We start from the raw sequence: 12,093 nt of genomic DNA on the forward strand, positions 1-12,093 counted from the left end.
AAGAAAATGAGGAGCATTTATTTTTCAGATCAGAGAGGGTTTCTGGCCTCTTTTTATCTTTCTGGAGGAGGAAAAACCCACTTCTTCCATGTATAGATGAATACTAAAATAGGTCTAATTGACAGCCCCTAGCTGGTTTGGAGCTAATATGAATTGGTATTAGTTATATGAATATATACTATAGTAATGAGTTTGCAGCCTATTTCTTAGTACCTTTGCTACAACAGAAATTCTCAGAGCACCTTAAAGCTTTATTTCAGGCTAGTCTTTATTTAGTCAATTTTCTTAGCTATTCCCTTTGGTCACATCAGGGCTAAATAGAAATTGAAATGCAATTTCAAATAGGCAGAAACAACTTTATAGAACAGTTTTTAATGTAATCTTCAAAAATATTTTTATATATTTATACAGAAATAAAAGAATTAATTGTCCCTTGTCTTTAACGGCCTTTGGAAAAATGGCTCTTGTCTTTCTGAGTTTGGAAACAAATGTGTTTCCATTCTTTTGCAACAAAAGACTTCTATAAAATAGTTTGCAAGTGCAAATTGCAAATACCAATAACCAGTGCTTACCCATTTTACAAAGGGATAAAAGAAATCCATAGAAATGAATGCAAGACAGACATTATGAAAGAACATTTCAAATGTACATGCTCTAATTTAAGCSGTTCATAGATCAGGTGTTTTGTCACTTAAAGCTTCTCTTTGACTGGCAGAAAACACAAACTTTCTTGAAATTTAATTAGTTTGGACATCTCATTTTATAAACCAAGTAATTCAAATATAAGTATTTGCTGTTCCCATTCGCTTTGGATATAAAAGTTTTCAGTATATCTTTGCAGTTAAAGCACAGCCAAGTTTTAATGACTTGACATAAGAATAAATAAAGGTGTTATTAGCCATACTTTGTATTTCTTTTTCACCTAACTGTTCAGGGCATAGTTCTCTGTCACAYCCAAATTATTCAAGTTTTTAAGTGATATTCTTTTTTTTTCAATACAGTCAGTCTCTGGTGACCCTATTACTGCCCAGCAAAGGAGTGAGGAGTATTCTATAACACAGTACACAAACTGGGCTATTAAGAGACCAAAGCAAGGCAAGCATATCGAGAAATAATGACACTAAAGCCATGAATTATGCCCTCCCCTTACACAGAGATGTTATGACAGAATTGTCTTAACTGCAGGATAATGTATTAACTGTATATGAAGAAGGTGCAAGCTGCCTTTAACTTTAGAAATTCATTTGTAATACCATTGACTATTAAGAGGCGGTGTGTACTATGCCATATTTTAATGTTGTAGTGGTTTGATTTCTCTTTATTAACCAAAATGTTCTGTTTGGCACAATCTATAGCATATATGTATTAGTAATTTTGTCAGCTTTTAATATATTTTCTTACTAATTCCCAGCACAAGATTCCTTCAATTTAAAAGTTAAAGCAGTGAATTTTCCCAAATTTTGGATTTTCTTTTTTACTATATATTCAAGGCAAACCTCCTTACTTTTCTCTGCTATGTATTCTGTGTCACAAGCTGCACAGAGACCATTAATTGCTTTTTTTGTTGTTCCATTTTTCACTCAATTCAAGTAAATAACTGTTATATGTGCTATACTTTTTCAGATCTTTGCACTTTGTAAAGGAAAGATAAAATGATGCTTTTCTAGCTTGGCAAAATATCATAACCATTATATATATGCTGGCCATGCAAATTACAAGGTAGTTAGACATAGGATCCTTGTTACCTGGCACTTTTATCTTGATAAATACTAATGTTCATTGTAAGGCATATAGATAAGAAGGAGAGATGGGGTTCCTGTGCATTATGCAGTCTTGTGAGTGTGATGCACTAACCGTGCCACCTCATGCTTTTCTGTAGAGAATCTACTGGCATTTTCTGTTGTCATTTATCCATAAGCAGCTTCTATGCATAGTTATTTTGTGAAAGCCTTATTTAAGAATTTTGGAGAAGCCAAAGAGCAGAGCCTGTGTCCTGTCTCAGAACAGTCATGCATGTTGTGCATCCTTACTAACCAAATACATGTGCAGCATTGCTTTCTGTTTTTTAGGAAGGTAGCACAGTGATGCCTTCATATTTGGAGCTGTGCAGAACTACCCATAATGTAAAAATGGAGTAGGTCAGTGGCAATTACTCTGGTGAAAGCTGCCTTTTCATCAATAGGAAAGCTGAGCAGAATTTTCTTGCAGAAAGCAGGGCATTATTCAAAAGATTATCACTAAATAAAGATCTCAGAGTCTTCAGTTTTGTTTTACTTTCAGAAAAAGGATTCCCAGACCTTTGGGATCCACAGCTTAATGGTGTAGTTTCCAAGAGATTAGCAAGTATTGGTACACAGGTTCTTTGGGAAATTTTTCTGTGAGATCTGCAGGATCTGGTGATCCTTGGAAACATTAGCAGGAGATTCCTGCTCAGAGACCTTGAAGCGATGAAAACGCTGATTTGGGGGTAAGGGTTCTAGAATTTGCACTCCTGCATGAAATTTAAAATCTCCTTTTGAGCAGTCTATTTAAAAGGAGAAACCAAGTAGTCCAGATACAACCCCGTGACTTCTCTGAAAGAGACCAGTTTGACCAGTTAAGGAGAATTACACCATCAACTGCCTGCCCCCTCTTGGAGAGGCTGAATGGGATTGTGCAAGTTAAAGAGCAGCCTTTTCTGCTGAGATGTGTCTGTGTTTGGAAGGCTCCTCAAAGCATTACTAACTCAGACCAGTTCTGCGTGGCTCTGCAGCAGGATTGAGCAGGGCTTGGAGAGGGGACTCGTAAAGCACTGAGGCATAAGGCCAATCCTTCCTAAGCCCTTTGGGTTCCTTATTTCAGCTGCGAAGTTAGGAACCAATGTACTGCTCCACTTCTCTGCTTTGCACTGCTCTGCTGACACTGGATGTCTGGAAAGTGAACTTCAGTCTCTGGTGTGTTTTATCTACTTTTCCAGTTCACAAGAAAATCTATAATCAGAGGGTCTTTGCATCACTAAAAAAATTACCTCCTCCCTGTATTACTACCAGGGAAAACTAGGAAAAGATGTTGCTTTAAATTTCTAATTAGGAGCTACCAAGACTTAATCATTTATCATACTCACTACAAAGCAGAGCTGCGGATGGTTGAATGTCTGAATTGTGTATTTCTTACCTAGCTGATTACCTCAGATTTATAAAGTTTGGTTTGGGCTTAATGAAGAAGTCTTTATAATGTGTTTTTACTCTTAAATTAAAGTCATACATAAAATATCCATTGCAATGTCTGTTTTTGCAGGTAATACATTTGAAAAAAGAAGGCTGGATAGTGGGTGCCTCATCTGGCAGAATTTCAACAAAAAAATACCCTAGCTAACAGAGAAGATAGACTATAAAGGGGAAAATGATCTTAATAATTCTTCTTTAACTGCTTATGTAAAGAGACAGAGAGAAAAATAATAAATATAAATATGATAAAAATACAAAAATGTAGATATTATAAAATCAAATAGAGAGATATAAATATGAAAACAAATGTAACTCATTCAGAAAGTGCTTTGTTTTGATTTGTTTCCATGGAGGAGTTTATTCAATTGTAATTTATCTTCCAGACTGAAAAAAAAATCAAAAATCCAATATGTTGTTGCTAGGGGCATTATTATTTTATCTTAATTTGAAGAAAGCTGATTCTAATGTATTAAAACTTCTCTTTAAGCAAGAGAAAGCAGAGACTAGTACTGTAATTAGAATTGTTTCCATGACTGCTTCATGACACTGCTTTTTTTGGAGGGGGGGGAAGAAGAAGAAGAATCCAAAGAAAGCAATTAACTACAAGCCATTTATTCTCTCATTTCTGCGAGGATTAAGGCTGTGGCTTTACAGTAACTTAGTAATGTGGTATTCAGTAGAAGTCACAAGGCCTTAATTCATTCAGTAAGGTATTTCTCAGCTACCTGGTTAACAAAAAAAATCCAAAACAACCTCTGATTTTACTTCAGAATCAATCAGTCCTCCTGTATGTCATTTGTCTTTCAGCAGATAAGAAGCTTACAAAAGTAGAATTACAGTGCTTGCTCCAAGAGCTGATCTCCCCTTGGCTGATTTGCCGCGAGCCCCTCCGCAACCCACAGCAAAATTTTTAAAGATTCATTTTTTCAGGGGCCAATGTTTCACCTTCTGTCAATTTCAATCCTTGGACCAATAAATCAAACCTACTTATTTCTTGAAATATTGGAAAGGGAATACTTTGTTTCTTGTGTAAAGAAGGAATATTGGGTTTGTATAAGGGAGAGAGACAGAGAACAAAACAGGTTGTGACCGTGACGAACGAATCCCATTGGAGCTGGTGCACCAAGTTCTGTGGGTCCTCTGCACAGCGCAGGAGTAACAGCAGTCACTTCCCAGCCACACAGCAGGACCTGGAGGCTCCTGCTCAGTAGTTTAAAACTCTAGCTGTGGGAACTACTCAGCGGAGTGACCACCAAAGGCATTCTGCTGTTTGGCATGTCCTAGTCCTCCTCTAGGCTGTAGGTATAGAAGTGCAGTGTAATAATCTCATTTATCCTCCAGAAATCTCTTGTCTGCAGCACCTTTTATCTCATCATGATCTGAACCTGGCAGTCTGAGAAATGTCATCCATGCAGGTTTGAGCCAACTGGATCAACAGTGCAGGGAAAATCCCATTATCCATGGCTATATGCATACCATTAGCACCGTGTCAGATGCAATATAATTTAGCATGGGTGAAAATGTCCACTCTGAATATTGAACATGTCCACCTACAGTACCTGTTCTTTCTAACTGGACATTAACAGCTCATACTCAGCCAAACCTGTATAAATACACAACAGGTACCATARGATTAGCAGAGTTACCACAGATTTGCATCAACATAAATAACAAAGAAAAATCTGGCTACAAGTGAGAGAGGAGAACATCGGAGAGAGTATACAAAACTGTAAGAGCTGTGTCTCAGTGTGCACTATCATTCTGGCTTTAATGCGTATATAAAGCTGGCCTGTGCTTCATTCACCGATTGTGACAGATGCGGGAAGGGTGGTGAATGCAGACATTAGCCATACTYGTGTATCTCTGCAGGCTTTGCTCTTTTTTTGTCCATTTGGATTCCAATTATGTTGTTCCAAGGGTAGAGTCTCGGCTAGAAGCCTTGTAACTGTGTTTGTAAGGAYTGCACTTAGGTTAATAAGTTTGTCTGAAAGGCAAGATGTTGTGGCAGGAACCTAATCATTCACAAACAGGTCTGGCAGCTCCCAGGACGCTCACTTCTCACCCTGGATTCCCTGAGATGCCCCAAAAGTTCCAGAAAGTCCCAGAGCTGTATATGAGCGGAGGTTGGCCGAGTCCTGGTGGGAAGCGTTATGTATTTCCACATGACTCTTTACTCTTCCCTGAGCATCTGCTTTTCAGTGACACTCGTGTTAGATRAATATCTAGACCGACCCAGGGTAGTTACTCTTATGTTGTTACAGTATGTGGGCAGAAATAGCATGCAGCCCTCTGCACCTGAGGGTTATGCATGCCCTAAGACTATTCAAATATTGGTATCTTCTGACATAACACAATGGGACARAGTACCAGCTCTTTCCAGTTCTGATCTCTTTTAAATTATTCATCATTCACAGACACATCAAAGTTTACTTTGGAAATAATAAAGTGCCACCATCCCCTGCCGCTCACGCTGTACGGGAAATCAGAGYGCGTCAGCAGGCTCAAGCCTGGAGTGAAAATCCATTTCCAGCCTGGGTGGGGCCAAGATTTCACATTTATTTCTGGATCGTTCTGGTGGCTCTTTTATCAGGACCAAACATTTATGGGTACACTTTGAAAAATGCTCATCATTTTTCCAAGAACGGGAGTAGTTGTTGAATTTAAAACTAAGTTCACAACAGTCACTCTTTACCTTGCCTCACCCTTTCCCTCATGACGGCTGAATCATTAAAGAAATGACTCAGGACATTTTTGTTCTCGAGACCAGAGTTGCGTCAAAACTATTCCTACTGACATGTAATCGCATGATTCTAGACACTGTGAGAGCTCTTTAGTCTCAGACTAGACACAATATTTCATTTATACATTTAAGTATGAAGTTCTCAGTCTTTAACTTTTGTGTTCTTCCGTGAAAAGGAACCAGAGAAAACCTACTTTATTCAAGCAGTAACTAAAGGAAGAAATAGTATCTCTCATTACATCTCTCATTACATGTGTTCATAGCTACAACTACTCTATTTAAAAATACAGCAGTGTCAAAAAAGAAAAAAGTCTTAAACATCAACTACATATTTAAGCTTCCTTTTGAGATTACTCCAGGCTCAGTATTGCACAATGTTCAGAGTAATTTGAATATAATCGAAGCCTTCTTTTTTCTTGTGTTATGAAATTCTGAGTCTCTGGAGGTGAGTAGACACCATGTGCCACCTACTTTAGTATTTTCTTTCAGTGATTTGACTTATTGAGAAGTAAGCTTAATGCAGATAAAATGGCTTTCCCCTCCTGGCATTTGGCAGGCATACAGAAATGCAACAGAAGATCAGAGTACCTAGAGACACTTGCTTCTCAGAACTGTGTGCTGAAAGAATAGAAAGCATTTAAATTCAAAACAAACCATCTGTGACAACCCCTAAGCAGTGCCTCATTCCAGAAAGTGCAAGCCTAGGAATAAAAGTGAAACTGTATGTAGCTGCCAATTAAAATAATCTAATATAGACTTTTCTGCTTTTTTTTGTTTGTTTGTTTGGTATGGATTTTCTGAGAACCCACTCTGTTTCATTTTTTAAGCGTATATTTTACAATTCAAAAGACAACTATTTAAAACAGTAGCCAATATACATTAGATGCTTCGTAGGATAAAGGTGATGGAAGAGGCATTATCACTGTGGATCACTTCTCAGCAATTCATACCTACAACTGATAGAAGCTAATACAACTTTAAGTCAAAATGAATACTAACACTATTTCACAGACAAGAGTGATTTCATATTAGAAACAAGATATTCACAATTCCYGATTTGGAAATTTTAAAATACTGGATTTTAGAAAGTCAGCATTCAGAAATGAAAACCAGAGAGTTTCTGTCAGTCTACTCAGATCAGAAGAAAATAGAGCAATGGCAAGATAAGTGGAAACACATGGAAATTCCTGCTTGCCCAAGCACTGTGTACTTTTATTGGCTGTCTATAGATTTGGATTTACAGGATTTAAATCAGATCAGAATTTGGGCCTTGGAGTATCCAACGAGCAGTTCTGGGAAAGGATCCAGAAGAATTCAGTCAATAACCATGAAGACTCCATCGGTTCATAAAATATAAATTGTACACTGAAACAATATGTAATGTTAGGCAGTACAATTACAATTTTATTTCTTATTGAATTTGAAGCTACAGTGCAAGCTGTAGAGAATACACAGTAAGAGAACATCATGTACRTTTACTGAATTCAGAATATACCTCCAGGGCATAAGGTTCATATCTTGCCGTGATACTTTTCATCGGTAAGGAGCTACAGTATTTTATGTGTGAAAACTAAGTACATTTCTCTGGCCTTATTTTAACTACTGTTATTTAGGAGGCCATTTTTGCCAACTGAATGAGTACATAGCTATCTAAAACCCCCGTAAACCTGAAAGGTGTTTTAAATACTGTTTTGTCAACATTTAGGTGTTAATCTATGGTCAGAGAAATCAAGATAGCAGTACACCTGCATTTCAAGCTCTGCTTGCCTTGAATATGCAAAGAGTCCCACCACCATCAAAGTTTGGCCACAGYTGGGGAGTGTGGGGACTGGCAGGCTTCAAGTGCTACATACAGCAGTGGAGAAATCGGAGTGTTACTTTTGAACAAATTAGGGCCTTATCATGAATAAATCTACTTCTGAGGTACTTCTGTGACTCTTCCTTCTAGGTATTCTTTTCAAGATGAAGAGGACATGTTCATGGTGGTGGATCTCCTACTTGGAGGAGATTTGCGCTACCATCTGCAGCAGAGCGTTCACTTTAATGAAGAAACTGTTAAGCTGTACATTTGTGAGCTGGCACTTTCCCTGGATTATTTGCAGAGATACCACATCATTCAYAGGTGAGTGGATTTTATTTGAGGCATGGACTGCTTGCTTTTGGCAGAGCACAGGAATTTTATCTTGTATCTGATTACATAGTTTCATTTATCCAAAACCTATGTACCCATTTAAGAARTTTTAATTGTTGCACAAAGGTATCCCAGGGTAGAATTTGGCTCTGAAAAGGTTTCTTGTTTTATTAAGTATTTTTTCTTCTGTCAGCCATTCAGTAGCCCCATTTCCATGCATATCCTTCCTTCCCATGCATATTATAATTCAGTACAACAACTTCATACCACAACGTCAGGAAAAGGTCACAAAACCAAAAGCTGAGAATGAAGAATAATTTTTTAGCTTCCTGAACCTGTTTGAAGGTCAAAAAGAGGAGGAGAGGTGAGGAAAAAAAGAGAAAAAGTCAGAAATAAATTGCACCAGCAATAGTTGGTGATTTTTTGTACATTTTTTAGATTACAACAAAGTTCTGTTTTTACTACTTTTGAAGAATTTAAAGTAATCACAGTATTTGTGACCAAAAATTGTCAAGCATCAGAGTCTGTCTGTTTTCCTTAAAAAAGTCAGTATTTAATTAAGGTAGGGGAGCAAGGTCCCTTGTGATGTAAGCACAACAACTGTGGAATTATAAAATGATGGGCTTGATCCTGTTCTATTTTACTATTTTTAGGCTGAATTTCTCCTTTTAGACTTTATTTCTCCTTGATTTGCAGTGGTCTAAATAGAAAAAGAATCAGTTTTGTGAGTCATCAAAGCTGGATATGAATTTCAGAGGCCAAAATGAACTCATCTGAGCTATAGATCTACCCATGACCAATGTAAATAAATTCCTCCAAATATATTAATTGAGAGTTGTCATCCTGTCCACCTAGCATAGCTATCTCATGATTTCATAGTAAAGAGCCAATAAAAAGTATGAATTCATTTTCTGAAAAGGGATAGATTGATAAGAAATCAGATAGATTGATAAGAAATGAGGTACAGAGGCAGGTGGTTGTCCTGTATACTGAAATTAAACAAGACAAAATTCAAATAAACACCACAACTGTTGTTTTGTTTGCAATTAGAGATCCCACAAATGTTGCAAGCATTTTCTGCAATTTTATATCCCCAGTGTACTTTATTATTTCAGTACAATTCCATGTATTCTGTATATGTTTTCCTTTCTCGAGGAATGTTTTAAAAAGACAAGCTCAGAATTTCATCTGACCTTTGTTTTTATGCCTTAAGAAATGTTCTTGATGAAAAATAAAGTTATGAGATTTTTCCTCATCCTCATTCTAATGATGAGACATTTTATGCAAATCAGCTGTCAAAACATTCATGAAAGAATCCAGTTTCTAATCAAAACTTGTATTTTGTTACTTGTTACAAAGTCTACAGCTTAAATAAGGTGGCAAATGTCTTGAGAAAATGAAAGACCGGCTCCAAGTATTTGCGACTGCAAGTTTTCATGACAGTGTCTGCATTGTCATAGTCCAGCTGTAAAACTGAGCAAAACCCGGATGGAAAGAAACTTTTGTTCTTTTCTGTATTACTTTATCACAAATGTTAAGAACTAGATTCTCTTTTTTGTGCTAGTTGTATTATAAAGTAACACCACTGACTTCAAAAATTGCTGATTTGCATGAAGGCAAGTATGAACGTTGCAGGGTCCCAGGAGCAGGTAGACCTGGTGGTGGAAGTTGCTGACTCCAGCTGATGGCAAGTTCTGAGGTTTGTTTTTTGTTTTCATTCCACATTGAAAGTTTTCACAAAACCAAACTTGTGATAAAATACCAGTTTCTTAGCCTGCAGGTGGTGTCACTTGCTGGTTAGTTAGGATTCTTGTTTAGGATGTAAAAGGKCTGGTTCAGGACTCCGCTGCACTTTAGAAGAACAGGGCAGACCTGAGAGCTGAAAGTGGCTCTCACTCCTCCTAACTTACTACCCAAACCATCTAGCTGTAGTGTGAGGAGCCTGTTTTCTCCCATCTTCCCAGCAATTAGCATAAAACACTAAATGATCCAAGTGCCAATGAACATGGCATGAACATTTAGTTAGGAAAGTCCCAGTACATATCACCTTCTGCCTCATCTCAGCTGTGAACTGAAATGTAATTTTGCTGGGCAGATCTTCAGGTGCCACGAATCACTCTAGCGTAACTGGCATCAAAAGTTCAATGCTGATTTCATTTGGTTAAGAAGTTAAGCCAGCGGTGTTGCACAGTGAAGAAACATGTGGCTGTTACTTTAGTATTGCAAATATACCATCCTTGTCAGAGATTACACCAATGTGCTGGTTGGTATTTGCACCTCATGGTAGCAGACCTCAGCAAAACCTTTGTGCCAAAGTCCTACCAGTCAGCATTCACATGTTCACCTACAAAACAGTATCAGAGCTTTCACTTTTAAAGGAGTGTGTTTGTAGGAAAAAAAAAAAAAAAAAAAGGTTTAGTGAGTCACTAAACCATTGAGAGAGCCCCCTCCTAAATTTTGTGCTGTGCTACAAAGAAAGAATAGTTCAGTGATTCACTGGATTGGGTAGGTGGATTTTCAAGTTGTGGTTTTAAAAAGAGCTGAATATATGGAGTGTGAGTCAAGAACTTTACTCCTCCTCAGTATTTATGGATGTGTATGAAATGTGTACAGATTTCCCTTACTATTAGATCCAGTGACACGACAGAATTGTTTTTTCAAGATTAACCTGCAGCTCCAGAAATTTATTACGAAGGGAAGTGGCAGTGCCAGGACAAGGAATTATCAGGCATGTACGAATGAATGGAGAAGTGTCTAGACCAGTGTTAAGCCCGTTGCTGTTGGAGTTGCCATACTGTCTGTCTGCATTTGTACTGCCAACAATTTGCTGGTATAGCTAGCTTTGCATTTTTAAAGGTGGCAGCCATTTCAGCAATAGAAGTAGTGATTCTTCCGTGACAACTTTAACCATACATAGCGTAAAGAGAACTACTGTTCTGGTGTATTTGTGAAAATCATAATTTTTCATTAATTACGTATATAAAAATCCATATTTTTCACACACAGTCCTACGATAGTGGTCATATTTATTATGGCACAAGAATGAATGCTGCTCTGTGTCTCACTTGTAGCTCTATTGGAAATGTTTGCCTTTGCATAAATGTACAGCCAGAATTACAAATACTTTAAAAAGAGAAATTATCATTGTCAAGCTATGATCTGAAGACTACTCTAGGCAAATTTTCACTTAACTTACATAATAACTAATTTAATGTTGAGATATCTCTAAACTGTGCATTATTTCACAAACTCTTATTTCCCCACGGTCCTGCTATTATAATATTTAACCTTATTTTTTAAAAGAATAAATAATCCCTTATAAGTTTCCTGACCAGTATTTCTTATAGACCCTTGGATCCAGCATGTACAGAAAGGCTCTTGGTAATTCACGTGGTCTCATTCGTTCCCAGATGCCAAACAAAATCCGGCGTTCTGTATTAGCTGACATCAAGTTTCAGGGCTGTATGACTAAACATATTCTTTCCAGTGCTGGTTGTATAATATCAGTGTATTTGATAAAAGTTTTCCCATCAAAGGCTGAATAAACTTATTTCAGACATGAGTAACAGCCTCCTCCTTTCACAAATGTTGCCGTTCATACATTTTAATAAAACCACCTGCTTCCTCACTAAAGTAGGCTGCACAATTTCATCCAACTCTTTCTTCTAGCCGTAGCGGAGATGTGGTACCTCTCAGGAGGCTTTTGCAGCTCAAGCCCCAGTGCAGAGCAGTGCCAGGCCYGTGGCACTGAGGGTGCTTCCAAGTAATATGCTTCGTGCTGATAGAAAGACATTYGTGTCGATAGAAACACATTTTCTCTCTTTAAGGGGGCAAGTGTTAACTGCATTGCCCTTACAACTTTGCATCATCACTTGGCTTTGTCAGAAGCCAAGGTTTGGTCAGGATGAGGCTGGATGTGGCAGGTGTCTGGAAAGAAAATTATGATAATGTTCCAAAATAATTTTAGTGTGCTGCATGAACTGTTTGATATGGATGCCCAATTTACATATATATAT

General features: G+C 37.6%; 1 protein-coding gene across 1 annotated transcript in view; it reads left to right on the plus strand.

The window, feature by feature from the left end:
- Window positions 1–12,093, plus strand: part of STK32B (serine/threonine kinase 32B) — a 134,442-nt gene that overhangs the window by 58,155 nt on the left and 64,194 nt on the right. The window contains exon 4 of the mRNA XM_085309684.1: window positions 7,895–8,068. Within this exon, the coding sequence (XP_085165810.1) occupies window positions 7,895–8,068 (174 nt within the window). The remainder of the gene's footprint in view (window positions 1–7,894; window positions 8,069–12,093) is intronic.

Source organism: Rhea americana, unplaced genomic scaffold (genome assembly GCF_003343005.1).
Source record: "Rhea americana isolate MKP2758 unplaced genomic scaffold, rheAme1 scaffold_30, whole genome shotgun sequence".
Classification (NCBI taxonomy): Eukaryota; Metazoa; Chordata; class Aves; order Rheiformes; family Rheidae; genus Rhea; species Rhea americana.